At 44.8% G+C, this 18238-nt stretch overlaps 1 protein-coding gene across 7 annotated transcripts in view; it reads left to right on the forward strand.

The window, feature by feature from the left end:
- Positions 1-18238, forward strand: part of RAP1GAP2 (RAP1 GTPase activating protein 2) — a 701910-nt gene that overhangs the window by 663563 nt on the left and 20109 nt on the right. For all 7 annotated transcript variants that reach the window (XM_083172239.1, XM_083172240.1, XM_083172238.1 and 4 more), the window contains 3 exons: positions 6489-6560; positions 12176-12397; positions 17929-18066. In XM_083172239.1, coding sequence (XP_083028365.1) covers positions 6489-6560; positions 12176-12397; positions 17929-18066 — 432 coding nt within the window. The remainder of the gene's footprint in view (positions 1-6488; positions 6561-12175; positions 12398-17928; positions 18067-18238) is intronic.

Raw genomic sequence — 18238 nt, forward strand, 5'->3', positions numbered from 1 at the left:
CCTAGGTCGTTTGCAATCATTGTGCAGGATAGCCTCTGTTGAATAATTGGACGATCATCTGATCCATCTGTGTTTCAGCATCCTCCTTATTGCTGCAAGTCCGGATTGCTCTCATTAGATGAGAATAAGGCAGACCCCGGTTCAGTGAAAAGGAATGATGGCATTCTTCTTTAGATAGAAAAGTTATTTGTTTGGGTGCAGAACCCATTTCAGTGGTATCTACTTGACAGTCAAAATGTTTATATAGATGTTCGTCCATCAACCAAAATATTAACATACTGTACACTTAGGCTGACATGGTTAAAATTTCAACACATTCAAAATGTTGGCATTTAACAAGTTGGCACCAGAATGTCAACATGTGTTTGGTTTTCTTAGGTTTAGGTTTAGTTTTAAGGCTAGGGTTAGATTAAAATAAGAAAAAAAAATTACGTCAATATGTTAAATGTCAACTTTCTAAATGTGTCAACATTTAAGCAAGTTGATGTAAGTGAATGTTGGCTTACTGTATTGCTTGTCAATCTAATGCCCATGTCAACATTCTGAAGTTCAACCTGTCATATCACATCCATTTTCAATGCCTGAAAATAATTGAAATTTGTTCTAAAAGTACATAGTCACATGGTATTTGCCAAAATAATGACAATGAAAGAGACCTGAGCCTGGTTTTCGGTAATGTGGTACTTTATATAGGCCTTGTTGCAGGGCCGTCTTTATGTATGGGCTTAATGGGCACTTGCCCAGGGGCCCCAGGTGTATCAGGACCCTGTTCTGATAGCTGAGGATCCCCTTTTTCCAGGGATACCAGAATTTTGAAAATTCGGCCCTGGGGAAATGGAGATATCCAACTTCAAAGCAGCAGTCCACATCCGACCTGTTAATTGCACTTCCCAGTCAGTTTTCCCAGGTTCTGTCTGACTGGTGTACAGTTTTATATTTTTGTCAATGGATTGCTCTGGCTCAGTCCTGATCTCTGATCCCCAATTCCCCAGCACCTTCTGAAAGGTGGGACTCTAGGTTTTTATACTATTGAAGGCTAAGAAATCTATTTCCAGATAATGGCGATATCTGCAGTCAAACAAGCTGCCCTTCCACCGGAAAATGACAAATATTAAGCCCACTCCATTATCCAACCCTCCCCTGCGTATAAGACACCCCTTACCTCCCTGGAAGTCATTTTACAAGGGACCCTTCATTCAGCTCAGTGCCCCCTTCCACACGTTAGTGTTCTCCCTCCCACCACCTGTGCAGTAAAGGAGTAATTAGCAGAAGTTACTGCTCCAGGTCCTACATGTTGAGTGGAAGATAGAGCACCCCCTGGGGACATCAAAGCTGCTGCTGATAGTATTGGCAGAGTGTCTATAAATACGTGCAGTGTGGTTGTTAGACGACACACTTAGAAGATATAACCAACTTGAGGTTTATTCAAGTGACAGGCTTGCAAGGTATAACAGTACTTTGGTAGTTAACTTCAGGCAGTATACAACTGATTGCATGGGAATCACAGTTTCTGGTGTTACTTAGCTGTAGCGTTTAGCTTGTGCAGGGTTGATGGCAATTAGCTGGTTTACGCTGCGGTATCTCTCCCAGTCGTCGCTGCTGCCAATGATGATGGATGTCCCTGTGCAAAGGTCACGCTTGTAACGGGATTACAGCGGGGCTCTGTCTTGTGCGCTCCGGTGCACGTGGAGCTGTCACTCAGGGTGACGTCTAACTACAGTGTCTGCAAGGGGACAAGGCAGTCTGTTAGGCTGCACACTAAACCAGTGTATGGAGACAGACGCCGGGCGCTGCATTCTAACACTCCCCCTCGCTCAAGGCTGTCTTCGGCTACATAAAAGAACTCAATACAATACTTTGTCCTTTTGTAATACCTGTAACCGAAAATATGGTTAGAGAGAAAAGACATTCAGAACATCAAAACTTCAAATCAACATTTTGAACTTAGACAAGTCCACAGTCCTTCACGAACTTAATAAGCAAGTTTGTCGACAGTCCTTTAGTAAGCATGTCAGCGACATTCTGTTCACTTGCAATGTATTCAACATCGATGGACTTGTTCTCCACTAGTTCTCTGATGAAGTGGTGTCTGATCGCGATGTGTTTCGACCTTCCATGGTGCTTGGTAGTACAGGAAAGATCTATTGCTCCCCTGTTATCACATGCGATGCTGATAGTCTCTTCTTCAAAAAGTAGACCTAACTCACACAAAGTCTCTTTGATCCAGAGTGCTTCCTTTGATGTCTCTGTAAGAGCCATGTATTCGGCCTCGGTTGTCGAGAGAGCAACGGTTGGTTGTTTTCTGCTCGCCCAACTAACTGCGGCCCCTGCCAGTGTGAACAGGTAACCGGTGTGGGAACGACGATCATCTTCATCTGCTCCCCAGTCGGCATCGCAGAAGACTTCCAAATTTGAATTGCTTGTCTTGGCGAATTTTAATTTCAAGGAACTTGTACCTTTTAGGTATCTCAGAATCCTCTTCACTGCGATCCAGTGTTGTCTTCCAGGATTTATTGCAAATTGGCTCACCCGACTGACTGCATGAGTGATGTCTGGACGGGTTCCAATACTTGCATACTGTACATAAGACTTCCAACCATGTTCTTGTAAGGAACATCTTGCATTTCCTCTACTTCTTCTCGTGTGGTTGGTGACATGCCTTTTGTAATCTTGATGCTTTTGTCAATTGGTGTATTTACTGACTTGGAGTCCGCCATCCCATACTTCAAGATTGTTGCCTCGATGTACATTTGTTGGTCGACTGTAACTGTTCCCTTTTGCAAGTTTTGAACAATTCTCATTCCCAACAAATGATTGGCTGGACCTAAGTCTTTCAACTTGAACCTCTGTTTTAGTTGATCTCTCACACTTGTGATGTGATCTTCGTGACCTGCTATAAGTATATCATCCACATTATAGTGATCTGGTGTTTCCATATAGATTTCTTCAAGTAACTCTCCATTTAGGAATGCTGAGTCGAAGTCTAGTTGATATAGCAGTAAGTCTTGTAAGGTGGCGACTGCAATTACTAATCTTAGAGTGTTGTACCTCGCAACAGGTGAGTATATCTCCCCATAGTCAATTCCGGATCTCTGTGTGTATCCCTTAGCAACAAGATGGGCTTTGTAACGGGCAACTTCTCCGTCTGAATTTAACTTCTTGCAGAAGACCCACTTGTTCTTGACTGTCTTGCGGTTGCTTGGCCTATCTACTATGGTCCAAGTATCATTCTCTTTCAGTGCTGATAGCTCTGTATCTATTGCAGATTTCCATTTCGCCCAATCACTGCACGCTTTCGCTTCTCGAATATTCTGAGGTTCACTGAAGGCAATATTCGCATATTCTTCCTCATATCTTCTGGCTGGTATGCCCTTGTTCCTTCTTACGGAAGCTCTGTTCGTTGGTTCGCTTCCCTCTTCAGTATTTTCTGTTTCAGGTATGCTTTCTATTTCACACACCTCTACTAGTGCTTGCTTTTCTTGCTCTTTGGTTTTTGTGGGTGATGCTGTTTCTTGAAATATCACATCTCTTGATTTTAGAAGACGTCTGTTCTCTGCATCCCAGAGTCTGTACCCTTTACTCTCCTCACAATAGCCTAGCAATATGCACTGTCTTGATTTCGGGTCAAGTTTCTTTCTCTTCTCCTTTGGTATATGCGCATAAGCTCTGCTCCCAAAGACACGGAGGTGACTGATGTCTGGCTTCTTCCCAGACCAGGCCTCTAAGGGGGTTTTTCCCTTCACGGCCACTGTGGGTGTTCTGTTTTTCAGGTATACTGCGGTAGATACAGCTTCTGCCCAAAAACTCTTCTCCAGGCCAGCATCGTTCACCATCGCTCGTGCTCTTTTAACGATTGTTCGATTCGCCCTTTCACTTACGCCATTCTGTTCAGGCGTATAGGCCATCGTCAGCTGATGCTTTATGCCATGCCTTTTGAGAAAGTCGGTTAGCTCTTCATTTTCGTACTCTCCCCCATTGTCGGATCTCAGGACCTTTAGCTTTAGGCCCGTCTGAGTTTCCACTAGGTTCTTGTACTCCACAATTTTCTTGACCACCTCACTTTTCTTCCTTATGAAGTATACGTGTGTCATTCTTGTGGCGTCATCAATGAGAGTCATGAAGTACTTGTAACCACTGGTTGACTCCTCTTCCATTGGTCCGCACACATCTGTGTGCACCAGAGCTAACTGTGTTTCTGCTCTGCTCGCTGACTTGGGAAATGGGTTGCGGGTCTGCTTGCCTTTTATGCAACTCTCGCACACAGGTCTTCCGGTGTTTTTCACTGTGATTCCTGTTGCCATCCCATCAGCTAATTTCTGGACATTATCATATCCTAAGTGTCCCAAACGTCTGTGCCAGAGTTCCATCGACTCATTTTCAGCAGAGGCTGCCAAAGCTACATATTCATCTGTGTCTAGGACGTATAGTTGGTTGCATCGGGTTGCTGAAGCAATTACAGTCCCTCTTTCATTATGCACCATACACCTGCCCTTTGCAAACTGGACTCTGTAGCCTTTTGCCTCGAGTACACTGATAGCGATGAGGTTACTTCCCAATTCTGGTACATACAGGACGTCTTGGATATCTGTGACTACTGTCTGTCCCTCAATTCTTAGTCTCACTGTGATTGTCCCAACATTTGAAGCAGTAAGGACCTTTTCACCAATCCCGGTAACTGTTGTGGGTGTACACTGTGTTAAAGAATTGAACCACTCCTTGTTGCAGCTGAAGTGTCTAGAGGCTCCCGAGTCCATGTACCAGAGATCCCTCCTTGGCTTGTCTGTTACATTTAGTGCTGACTCGTTCTTCTTGTCATGCCGCTTGTGCATGCCACTAGTGTTCTTCATCCTGCATTCTGAAGCCTTGTGCCCTACTTTGTGGCACACATAACATTTGAATGTGCATTTCTTGGGTTTTGCACCCTTTGCTACTAAGGCAGAACCCTCAGCTATGGCATCCTTGTGGATTCTCTCTTGGAACTGTAGTAGCTTGGCTCTCACAACTTCAGTTGTAAGCTTGGTTTCATTTGACTCTAGTGCGACAACTAGGAAGTCAAATTCTTCTGTCAAGTTCTGCAGCATTACCATCGCCACTTCTTCCTCATCCACTTTTGCTCCTACACATGCCAATTGCTGAGCTATCGATAGTATCTTATCAATGTAATCGTTCATGTCCTTGCATGCATTCAACTTTGTTCCATACAGTGTGCGTCTCAGACTTATCCTTCTCATTAAGCCTTTATTCTCATAAGCACCTTGTAGAGTTGTCCACATGTCCTTAGCGGACTCTTTCCCACAGATTGTAGAATAAACATGCTGCTCCACAGCCAGGCCTATTGTGCCAATGGCCTTGTCTACCTCTTCTGGGTTTGGACTATCTCCTGGGGCTATTGTGACTTTCCATAGCTTCTCCCTTTTAAGCTGCATTTCCATAGCAAACTTCCATGTAGTATAATTCTCTGAGCCTTTAAGTTTTGGAAAGTTCATGCTATGCCCTGTACTGTGCATTCTCGTTAACTCTTCCACAAATGACAATTTAGAAAGAATTCCTTTGTGTTCTTTTATGTACTGCGCTAGCACTTGGTCTTTAGGGGGTTAATCTTCGCGCACGTGACGTGCTGGGCCCATAACCTATTGGCAGAGTGTCTATAAATACGTGCAGTGTGGTTGTTAGACGACACACTTAGAAGATATAACCAACTTGAGGTTTATTCAAGTGACAGGCTTGCAAGGTATAACAGTACTTTGGTAGTATACAACTGGTTGCATGGGAATCACAGTTTCTGGTGTTACTTAGCTGTAGCGTTTAGCTTGTGCAGGGTTGATGGCAATTAGCTGGTTTACGCTGCGGTATCTCTCCCAGTCGTCGCTGCTGCCAATGATGATGGATGTCCCTGTGCAAAGGTCATGCTTGTAACGGGATTACAGCGGGGCTCTGTCTTGTGCGCTCCGGTGCACGTGGAGCTACAAACAGCATGGAGGATGTCACACACGCTCTCTGAGGCACACTCTAACACGCGGGGACTTCCTTACAGAAAAGGAAACGCTGCCAGCAGGGTCAGGGGTCTCTGCCCTGCTATACGCTTAAGCGAGCTGTCACTCAGGGTGACGTCTAACTACAGTGTCTGCAAGGGGACAAGGCAGTCTGTTAGGCTGCACACTAAACCAGTGTATGGAGACAGACGCCGGGCGCTGCATTCTAACAGATAGCACCGCCCACCCCTAGGAGGGGTTAATGGGTAAGGGCCCCAGTGCATTGCTTTGCCCAGGGGCCCACACTGCTGTTAAGATGGCCCTGACTTGTTGTGCACATTGCACGGAGTACAAGAAAACTACTGACATTTCCGTATGTATATTTGGGGGGAAATTTGTTGTATGCTGTTCTATTTTTAAGTATTAAGCCTCATGTCCGTGAAAGACATGGGACACAAATGTGGTATTTATTTTACTGTTCAGAGCATCATTTTTCTTATTCCTGTTTTTATTAAGGTCTCGGTGACTGCAAGAGAAGATGTGCCATCGTTCGGGCCTCCTCTCCCAAATCCTCCAGTGTTTCAAAAAGTAAGTACCTGACATTTTAGATATGTCAATTTATAAGTGCTGTATGAATATGACATAAGGCAGAAGGCATTCAAGGTCTACAATATTTTTACCCATATAAACAATCTCCTTTGTGTACAGACAGATTAGATTAATTCAAAAAGACCAAATGTTTGACCATTGGTTACGCTGCATTGCCTAATATTTTAGGATTTTGGTATATATTCCATATAGATCTTCTTTAAGGTGATGTGTTGAAAATAACAGACAATAAAATCAAATGTTTACCAATGATTTATTAACCTGAAATGTATTAGATATTTCTAAAAGTATTAGAAAAAAACATTTGTCTTGAATAATTAAGGATTACAACTACAACAGTGAAAAATGCTGTACCCTTCTTTCTTAACCAGTGGTGCCTAGGGTAATGATAAGCATAAAACATTGCTAGACAATTCAAAACTTGTTCATCTTGGGTACAGTATTCCCAGATAGCAGTTCATGCAATAGTTTATTTTCTATTTCAGTCTCACGAATCACAAAAAAGAGGCACATACTAAAGTCCCATACACATTAGATAAGATTTTAAAAGATATTGCTCAGAAGGGCTCTTCTGAGTGATATGTTTTATAAACATAACATATTATAAAGATTTCCCTTTCGATTCATATAGAAACAACATACTGTTACAGTAATGTCAGCAGTGATGTCCAAAACACTTGAATTCCCTCCATAGAGGTGAGGAGTAGCATTAGACTTTTATTATATAGGAGGTATATTAAAGGTAAAGTTTAACATGTTTAACTCTTTTGACAGACCCTCCCTCCACTATAGAGCTTTTTTCCTACTCCTAACAATACCATAAAAATACTATATTCTAACTGATCTAGGCAGAACCACTCAGGGCCGGTGCAAGGCACCGGAGTGCCCCAGGCGAGTCGGGGTGGGGGCGCCCCGGTGCCGGGAAGGGGGGGGGGAAGGTTGGTACCTGTGTAAAAAAACTTCCGTCCCCGGCGTCCCTGCTGAGTGCTGGTGCGTGCAGGGGTGTCCGTGCCGCCGGGGGAGCCTGCGGCGCTGTTATTGTGTATAAGCTTGTCGCGTCTGGCGGGGTCCCTACAGTGAATAGAAAATAACTAGCGCTTCCCGCACCGCCGCGCGCATAGCGCTAGTTATTTTCTATTCACTGTAGGGTCCCCGCCGGCCGCGACAAGCTTATACACAATAACAGCGCCGCAGGCTCCCCCGGCGGCACGGACACCCCTGCACGCACCAGCACTCAGCAGGGACGCCGGGGACGGAAGTTTTTTTACACAGGTACCACAGTGCTGGGGGTGAGGGGCGAACTGCCGCCCTCCAGGTGCCGGCGCCCTAGGCAAATGCCTAGAGCTGCCTCGTGGTGGCGCCGGCCCTGGAACCACTAGTGTGCAACATGATGGCACATTTTGACAATTAATCATTTTCTTGGCATCTTTGTAGATCTTTAGTCTTCCGAGTTCAGGAGCCCCTACCGCTACTTACTACTTGAAATTGCAAGGCCTCACTTATGTTTACAAATATCGCAAGATTTCAATACGTATTAAATGATTTGTGGAAATTCTCCGTGGATTACTTCACCACTTTATTTGAAAGATTTCTGCATTCTCATTTCTATTGTAGCCCCCTGCATGCTCAGCCTAGTTGCAAAGGCCATTTTTTGTCTCAAAGTGACTGCGTGTAATGTCACCGAGGACAGCCCCAAAGCTGTGAGGGCACGCCTGCTTTGCTGGAACACACCCACCAAACGCCACGCCACCGCCGCAATACCACCTCCCGCTGTCGCTGAAGCTGCCAGAATGCGATTGCAGATTGGTCCCTCAGGCATGTGCCTTGCGGCAGGCACACAAGTCGCAGATTAGCAATTTTCAGACCACAGCGACCAGTAATGAAATCGGACCTACATTCTTAATTCTCTCTCCTCTCTGCTGCATCTCTTGGTGGTCTAGATATCCATCATTAAAGTAATCCTTACCGTGCTCTCAAATATGTATAGATTTGACATCTGTTCAAATTCTATTATACATTGAAAGATATATACAGTATCAAATATATATAATACATACTTGCCTACTTTTGAAAACTAGTTTCCGGGAGCTTATAGTTGGTAGTAGAATTTTGCACAGCGCCCCATTGAGGGGGCATGTCATGCTCCACCCAAGGGGCATGTCTAGTTCCATATATGGATAGATTGTGAAAAGAGATTGTGAACATGGCACCCAGAAGTGTGGGTGTGTACTGCTAAATCTGAGAGGAATCTAGATCCAAATGTAGATGAGCCCCAAAGCAGTTAGTAAGAGCTACTATACTTAGTAAAGTGCTGGGCAATGGTGCTGATTATTTAATGTAAATGTATCTATCTCTCATTCCTTTTTTTCCCAATAAATGTAACCGTGTAATGTGAGCTAGGAGAAAAGAGGGAGATTGCTAGACTAATGAGGGAGAGAGGGAGATTGCTGCTATTGCAGGGAGTCTCCTGCAGAATGCAGAAGGGTAGGCAACTATGATATAATACATTTGACCAACTCTTGCTTAAAGGTGATAGTTTCCAGCAATAAAACAAATCTGTTTGAGACCGCACAGGAGAGTACAACAGATCCCCTCTTACTGTACATGTGTACCTTGTGCCGCAAGTGAGGTGGGTTGTGTAGTAAGTGTTCGTTTGCTACTCAGGAGTACATCAATTTGTCTAATCCTTTCCAGCTGCGACACCTGTCATAGGCTGCCTGCAAATACCTAGTGACTCAGAAAGCCCAGCAGGAATGACTCAGTAAAATTAACAAATTTAGCCTCTCAGCCCCTTTCTGGGTACTCAGCAGGGAGCAGAGCATCATTTGGAAAGAAGATGAGTGCCAGCTTTTTGCAGTCAAAATATTAGTCATGATTTTCCCTCAGCTGTCATAAATGAGTCAGCATGTCAGCTGCAATACCTGTGAGTCCCTGCTGGCCTTGGGGAGATGAAAGGGATGCTTGGAAATCTGAATTCCAAATGTGTTCATTACTTTTCACGCTTTATTATTTCATAACGCTGGGCCCGGCTGACATTCTTTGTGCAGTATTCCTTTTTAAAATCACATTGTTTTATTAAGTCAGAATCTGGATCTGAGTCATATAAAAGTTTTAAATTATATTATAGGCCTCACTACTGCACTGAAATGGTCTGCTATGGAATCTCGTATGTTTCACCACAGGCAACATCTGTATTACCCTTGCTTTAAGCAGTGGATGCCGTGTGACCAAGTGAAAGTAAATCGTACTTGCCTACTTTTGAAAACTATTTTCAGGGAGGTTATAGTTGACAATAGAATTTTGCACAGCGCCCAATTTAAGGGGCGTGTCATGCTCCACCCAAAGGGCGTAGCTAGTTCCATATATGCGCGTATATGTGCTAAAATGCTTGTTGCGGGATATTTCTAGATAACATTAGTAACTATATACTTTGGGAAATGTAGCGAGTATTGATAATAATAGTGCTACCTGCAATATTGTATTATTTGTTTCAATTATTTGTTTTGATATTTATGGTGACATTTAATAGGATGAGAGATTCAGAAAGTGAGAGATTTGGTAAGAAATCTCTATTTTTTTTTAAAGCAGCAATTATTTACACTTTAAAATCAAACTGGTTTTGCAGTGTAAATGATTGTCGCGTGTATGCGGCTTAACCCTGACCTTCCCTCCCACTGCCTAACCCTAACCTCTTCTGCAGCCTAACCCTAACCTCCCGCAACCTAACCCTAACCTCCCTTAATGCAGCCTAACCCTAACCTCCCTTAATGCAGCCTAACCCTAAACTCCCCTAATGCAGCCTAACCCTAACCTCCCCCAATGCAGCCTAACACTAACCTCCCTTAATGCATCCTAACCCTAACCTCCCCTAATGCAGCCTAACCCTAACCTCCTTTAATGCAGCCTAACCCTAACCTCCCCTAATGCAGCCTAACACTAACCTCCCTTAATGCAGCCTAACCCTAACCTCCCCCAATGCAGCCTAACCCTAACCTCCCCCAATGCAGCCTAACCCTAACCTCCCCTAATGCAGCCTAACCCTAACCTCCCCCAATGCAACCTAACCCTAACCTCCCCTAATGCAGCCTAACCCTAACCTCCCCCAATGCAGCCTAACCCTAACCTCCCCAATGCAGCCTAACCCTAACCTCCCCTAATGCAGCCTAACCCTAACCTCCCCCAATGCAACCTAACCCTAACCTCCCCTAATGCAGCCTAACCCTAACCTCCCCCAATGCAGCCTAACCCTAACCTCCTTTAATGCAGCCTAACCCTAACCTCCCCTAATGCAGCCTAACACTAACCTCCCTTAATGCAGCCCTAACCCTAACCTCCCCCAATGCAGCCTAACCCTAACCTCCCCTAATGCAGCCTAACCTCCCCCAATGCAGCCTAACCCTAACCTCCCCTAATGCACCCTAACCCTAACCTCCTGCAACCTAACCCTAACCTCCCCCAATGCAGCCTAACCCTAACCTCCCCTAATGCAGCCTAACCCTAACCTCCCCCAATGCAGCCTAACCCTAACCTCCCCCAATGCAGCCTAACCCTAACCTCCCCTAATGCAGCCTAACCCTAACGTCCCCCAATGCAGCCTAACCCTAACCTCCCCCAATGCAGCCTAACCCTAACCTCCCCTAATGCAGCCTAACCCTAACCTCCCCCAATGCAGCCTAACCCTAACCTCCCCCAATACAGCCTAACCCTAATCTCCCCCAATGCAGCCTAACCCTAACCTCCCCCAATGCAGCCTAACCCTAACCTCCCCTCACACAATCTTTAAAGATATCATATGGCGGGCACTAAACTGAGATTTTAACTTGCCCCACCCAGCCAAAAAATGCTCTGACGCCCCTGGTAGCACTGTTGCAGCAGGGAACAGATGGCAGTGCGCACACACTGTACAGTGAAGAGCGTACACAGTGGCTACATGTTCGTTTTTGGCCTTTTTTGTAACCAGTAAGTGCTATATGGCAGTATGTGGGCAGCGCTGCTATCTGTGTCCATCCAGCAAGAGGGGCTGGGTCTCTGTGGCTAATGAGCAAGTTTGCAGTATCTAGGTTCCGATATTGAGGCTTGTAAGGATGGCATATCCTGTGAGGCCACACCTCTTCTAGCAAGGCCATGCTCCTTTTGTGGGGAGCACACATGCCTTTTGGCGAATGCACCTGTATCCGCAACCCTCCCTTCCCTTATCAAGGTGCCACCCGTCCCTGTCATTTTTTTCTGGTACATGGTAGACCCATGTGAACTGAACACCCTGCACCCTTTATAGATACGCCGCTGACTTTATATTTATGTAAAATATGACTTTGCTTACTTTTAAAGGGATTTTATCTAGAAAATGATTACTTTTGAAAAATAGTAATGGCCAATGAGATTTTGGTGCAAACGATTGTGTATAATAATCTATAAATACATCAATGCGGCACGCGATGTAGTTATGTGGTCATACGACATCCTATCATTTAGAATACCAACTTATGTTTTACCCATAGAAAGTTTGCTTGCTAATCTATATCATTGTACTAGCTGCAGACATTTCTGCTTTACGCTTCCTGTCCAGTTCACGTCACCTTTCTATATACTTCTAGAATGCAGAGTTCTGTGAATTTTTACTGACCAAGCTCATCAATGCTGAACATGCTTGCTGCAAGTCTGACAAGTTTGCAAAGCTGGAGGACCGGACGAGGGCTGCTCTCTTGGACAATCTTCATGATGACCTTCATGTTCACACGCAAGCTATGCTTGGCCTGGGCCCAGAAGAAGACAAGCTTGAGAATGGAGCTCATGGAGGATTCCTAGAGTCCTTTAAAGTAAGTTTACAATAGTTACTCTAGATGTGGACCCAGCTATTGGAAGGGGTCAGCTTCTCACCTTAACTGCAGGTGGATTGTCTAAAAAAGTTCCAAGTTCCAGTTTTTCTGAACTGTGCACCAACATTTATTTTTCTTGGGGATTCACATATATTGCCATAATCTAAATCGTAATGGAATATGAGAAACTGTTATATAAATAGTCTCATCACATGACTACTAAAGGATTACACAGTCTTGCCTTCCTAATGTTTACTTTATAGACAATGTCATCATTCAGAATGTCTAAAAATCATGTTGGCATCATAAATGTCAACACATGGAAAATGTCTGTATGTATGTATGTATGTATGTAAGTATGGTCAGAATGTCAACTTTTGCAATGTCAGCATAAGGGTTAGCATTAGGCAAAGGTGTATTGGGAAAGGGGCCCATGTGCAGTCTCCGCCCAGGCCTCGAGCACCAAGTATTGATACACCACTGGCGTCAGGGTTAGTGTAAGGCAGCTGTTCCCAACCTTTTTTTTATCTCCTGTACCCCGTGATTAGGCTTTTCATTTATGAGTACCCCCCCCCCCCCCCTCTCAATATGTACTATACGTACTTACGAGAGGAGTGGAAGTGAGCGGTATGCAAATCCTTATTCCTTACATGAAGAAGTAGCGGAGGAGTAGTGTGTGGTCAGGAATCTGGTCCCTCTGTGTGTGGCCGCTGGCTGTGCACTGTCTCTGGGATTACTGATGGCTGAGGGCAGTGTGGGTAGCTCCCAGTGGATTGCTGGTCGAGCAAAAGCATGAGGAAACCCAGATGACGCTGCATACGGACCCGGAAGTGACGCGTTGTGGTTCAGCTCCACAGCAAAGGGAGACTTCTTCTGCCATCGGGATGCTTCTTCTCTGCCATTATCAGTATAGTTTTCAAATACCCCCAACCAGTCTGCAGCGTAACCCCAGAGGTACATGTACCCCAGCTTGGGAACCACTGGTGAAAGTGATGAACCATGTCCACATTGTGACCATGTTGAAATTTAAACAGTGTAAAAATACTAAATGCCAAAATGGTGAATGTCAACAATATGAACATGTCAACATGTTCAATGTCGACACAACAACCATATTGACATTATTTGGATATAATTAATGTCTGCATAATGAATGTTGACCAAATATACTGAACCCTTTAAATTTCAGTAGAAATTGTGTGAAAGGAGCTTTATTCCAGGCATTCCATAAATGTAAATGCTGACAGCGAGATTTATAATACTGCTCAGAGACAGAACAGTCCAAATCACATGCAGTTCTACAGCTTTTTTGTATTAATGTATAAAAATCCATACAGCTGCATTGTATTTATACAGTTTTTATTCATTGCAGACTGCAGAAACATAGCTGTGGGGGGGGGGGGGGGGGGGGGAGTGGATGTTTTGTGTATGTGGGGCAGGTAAAGAGACGAAAAATATCTGTAGTCAATCTAAAGAGCCAACAAAACATTAGAAAAGGGGCGTGGTCTATTTGGACCCCTGGGGTGGGTGTAATGCACATATGCCTCCAATAGTGCAGTGCCATATATACATATGCCCCCAATAGTGCCAGATACACAGATGCTCCCACGGGGCCAGGTATGCCCCCTCGGTGCCAGAAAGCTGGTATGCCCTCACAGTGCCACAAACTGCTATGCCCTCACAGTGCCACAAACTGCTATGCCCCCACAGTGCCACAAACTGCTATGCCCCCACAGTGCCACAAACTGCTATGCCCCCACAGTGCCACAAACTTCTATGCCCCCACAGTGCCACAAACTTCTATGCCCCCACAGTGCCACAAACTGCTATGCCCCCACAGTGCCACAAACTTCTATGCCCTCACAGTGCCACAAACTTCTATGCCCCACAGTGCCACAAACTGCTATGCCCCCACAGTGCCACAAACTTCTATGCCCTCACAGTGCCACAAACTTCTATGCCCCCACAGTGCCACAAACTGCTATGCCCCCACAGTGCCACAAACTTCTATGCCCCCACAGTGCCACAAACTGCTATGCCCCCACAGTGCTAATTTCCCAGCAGCAGCACTCTCCATTGTTGCTGCTGCTGCTGCCGGGCGGAGAGAGGACAGTCTGGCGTGATGTCCCCCTGCAGTCCTGTCATGTCACCGAGGGGAGGAGAGCACAGCACACCGTGCATTTCCTTTCCCCCTCACTTCCCTGTGACTAGGCCGTCCGCCAATCAAAGCTTGCAAGCTCTGATTGGCAGACGGCCCAGTCACAAGGATGCACAGTGAGGGGTAGGAGAGATGCACAATGCGTGCTCTCCTCCTCTCAGAGGGACAAGGGAACTGGTGGGTAATGGAGGGATGGGGATGGACGGTGGGTGGCGGGCAGCTGAGCCGCACTTTAATAGAGGGAGAGCCGTATGCGGCTCGAGAGCCGCGGGTTGGCCACCCCCGATCTAATGATTTCTAAAGTTCAGACTTGCGTCTCTCTTGTATGGGCAGCTGATATCCGGTGACATCAGCTGCCCGCCCCGGCACCCGCGGCATGGCCAAATTACCATGGAAAGCCCAGCGTTTTCATGGAAATGCCCATGAAACGCTGGGCGTTCCCATGGGTGAGAGCCGTGCCCCCCGCCCACACTGCTACGTGTGAATGTGCTGGCGACTATACAAGTTGCCGTGTCTGTTCGCAAACAGCGGTTGCACACAAACGGAGGCTGCACAAACGGAGGCTGCTTATGCGCAGTTGCAAAACATTGCTCCCCTGTGCGAACTCGCAGGGGAGCCTGTAAACCAGAATGTCCTCCATACTGTATTATGAAGTATGCACTGATCAGTACCAGTCCAGTACTGCCCTATAGACTTTTTAGAGTTTTATGGGATATGCTTTATATTTTTTCCTAGGGCCAGAACATCAAGCTTCAAAAAGTGATAGAGAGATAAACAAACAGCCAATCAGCTCCTTACTGCCATGTTACATTCTGGGTTTTGATTGGCCGGTTGTTTATCACTCTCCATTTTATCACTTTTTGAAGCTTGATACATCTGGCCCCTAGTGTGGTATCCTCTCTAGGCTATAAAATGAGATATCTGAACAAACCATTCCAGCCTGACAGGCTTTCCATTCAGAGCTATCATTGTAGCTCTGATGAAATGTTCAGCTCACAGCATGTCTGTTACTCACCAACTCCATCAATCTTCTGGTGTTCAACTCTGGATCAAGGTTGGGGTGTCCTTGTTGAGCGTCTCTGGCAGTATTTGATGAGGCCACGGGTAGCCTGTAAGACTGTATCATTCATTAAAATGTACAGATCTCACATAGACAATCGGAGCCCTTACGGCCAAAGCTGTGAGTGTGAATGATGCAGCCTGATTCACTAATGGGCCAGGCCAAAGCACTTAATAGGGTATCAGTAGGGTATCAGCAACAACCTTTGCTTTCCCGAACCCCCCTACTATATTACTGATATATAAGTGCGCTCTGTATTTGAACATGTCATCTTATGGCCAGATGGTATATTCAGATCCTGGGATTACTGCCAGTACTGACATTTACTGTGGATACAAACAGCTGTAGAATGGTTAATTAAAGAGGCTTGCTCTGATTTTAGCAGTATTTAGATTTCAAAACTCAATCTCTCAGTTTGATCAGTGTTTAAACCCCTGGTAGCTGAGCCACTTTGGCAGCTTATGGCTGGCATGGCCGCCTGACACGGCATTTGACTCGTAATAATATACTAGATGTTTTAATTGCTTAGGATTGCAGTCTGTGTTATAAGGCCACTTTCAATTATTTTCTAATTTGAGACAAATAGGGTCTTAAAAAGCAATATGGTATTTGTAGAGTACTGTTACCCTGCACAATAGGTGATGCAGATCAGTTAACCAATGCACCACTGCCATTAGGATTAAATACTGCTGATGATGTATTATATAAAATATATAGGGTGTAATAAATTATACCATAGAAATGTGGGCCCTAGGCATTTGCCTGGTGTGCCTATATGTAGCGGTGCCTGCCATCCTTGGGCTGCAGCACTGACCATGTAGTGTAGGGAAGGGGGGATGGCAGGGGAATCACTTAGCGCACTTCTAAGCCTGCCCCCCCCCCCCCCCCGGACTCCTTTGAAACTAACCAATGGAAACATATACAGTATTACATACATGATCACATCTATGTTTATAGCAATTCCCCCCTGCACTACATGATCTGCAGCCGCTGATTATATGTTAAGATGAACCTGAGTCTGGAGGTCAAAAGCAAGCAATTGGCCCAGATTTTTTTTCTAGCATGCTGCAGCCACTGCTGCAGCAGTCTTCCGTTAGTTGGTGGTGCTCACACGGAAAAAAATACTTTTAATAAAATTAAGTATTTTTCCTTTGCATTTTTTAAATTATGTTTTTTTTTTAAGGTTTTTATCTATTGTTTTACTTTTCAATTAAAAGCCATCATTTTTTAATTAGTTCTTGTTGAATCTGGAACTACCAAACTAGCCAGAAAGGCAGTAATACTAACATTCGCACATATGCCAATGTTGCCATGGTGGTTAGCATCACTCAGCTGCCCGGGAGACTTTAAAAATCATAAATAGCAGTAAAGAAAAGCGTCATTTTGCAGTGATATCACTTAGTAAGTTATCTAGCGTTTCTCAAGTAATAACCCGTGTGTGGTGTACGCATGTCTTTCACTGAAGAGGAACCCTGCACCAAGAACAGACATTCACCAGGGTAAAGTAAGATGGGAGTTCTAATAAATATTCTACTTCTTATTTAATTAGCACCTTCTAGAAGATAATACCTCCGCCAGTGCATCCTGCCACACATCACCGGGTACTGAATTGTTAATAACATATGCGATTATTAACGCAAAGGACAGATCTACCGGTAAGAGCTGTCCTTTGCAAGGCGCCGCCGTTGCTGGATTTCCAGGTCTGTGACCCGGGAGTCCCTCTATGCATGCACAGAGTGACGGCGGTGTCCGCGGGGCATGCCAGGAGGGATCCGTGATGGCACTGCTCAAACACTGCTGTGGAGTGAAGCCAATAGGCCTCTATAGGGAACGCCAACTTTTGCTGGCGATACCCTCTGGAGCGAAACCCCGCAGGGTTTAGTGTATATGAAAGTGCATTAAAAACCGTGAAAACTGTGTTTTTAATACATTCTCCCTTTAGTACATCCTGGCCAGAGTCTTTGCTTCTGCACAGGTGCAAAATTTGGGAAGACATCACCGGTACCGTGTTTTCCATCAAATACTTTGTATATGGATATAAGATTTTCATTATAATATGTGTAATCACTGGTTTCTTTATGTTTTTGTTCTTGTTTTATTATGCTGATACATACTAGTCACAAATCAAATAGGTGGGTCTTTATGTAAGTGGGTGGGTCTTTTTGGGTCTAATGTACAGTATATAGACATTCTAGAAGGCAACCATGGCCTTTATCTGCAGATACTATACTTTCAGGTGACATTATGACACAAAACAAAGATATCCAATACTAATATGTATTTGTTCTCGCCTGTCTCTTTCTTTTCCCTAAGAGAGCAATCCGAGTGCGCAGCCATTCAATGGAAACCATGGTGGGAAGCCAAAAAAAGCATCAGTCAGGAGGGATATCTGGAAGTCTGAGCGGGGGCATTGTGCATACAACTGCAGAGATCACAAAGACCACCTTCTCTGTAAGTATGGTAACTAGCCCCATGTGCTGCTTCTTGCGTAGCGGATGCACATGACCGTGAATAAATATATCTTTCATATTACACTTCATATATATTATATGGGTACATCACATTGGCTAGAGGAAAACATTAAAATTATTTAAAAGGGCTATTTGTACACTCGTCAGTATGT

The sequence above is a fragment of the Crinia signifera genome, chromosome 2 (genome assembly GCF_055691185.1).
Source record: "Crinia signifera chromosome 2, ASM5569118v1, whole genome shotgun sequence".
In the NCBI taxonomy this organism is placed as follows: Eukaryota; Metazoa; Chordata; class Amphibia; order Anura; family Myobatrachidae; genus Crinia; species Crinia signifera.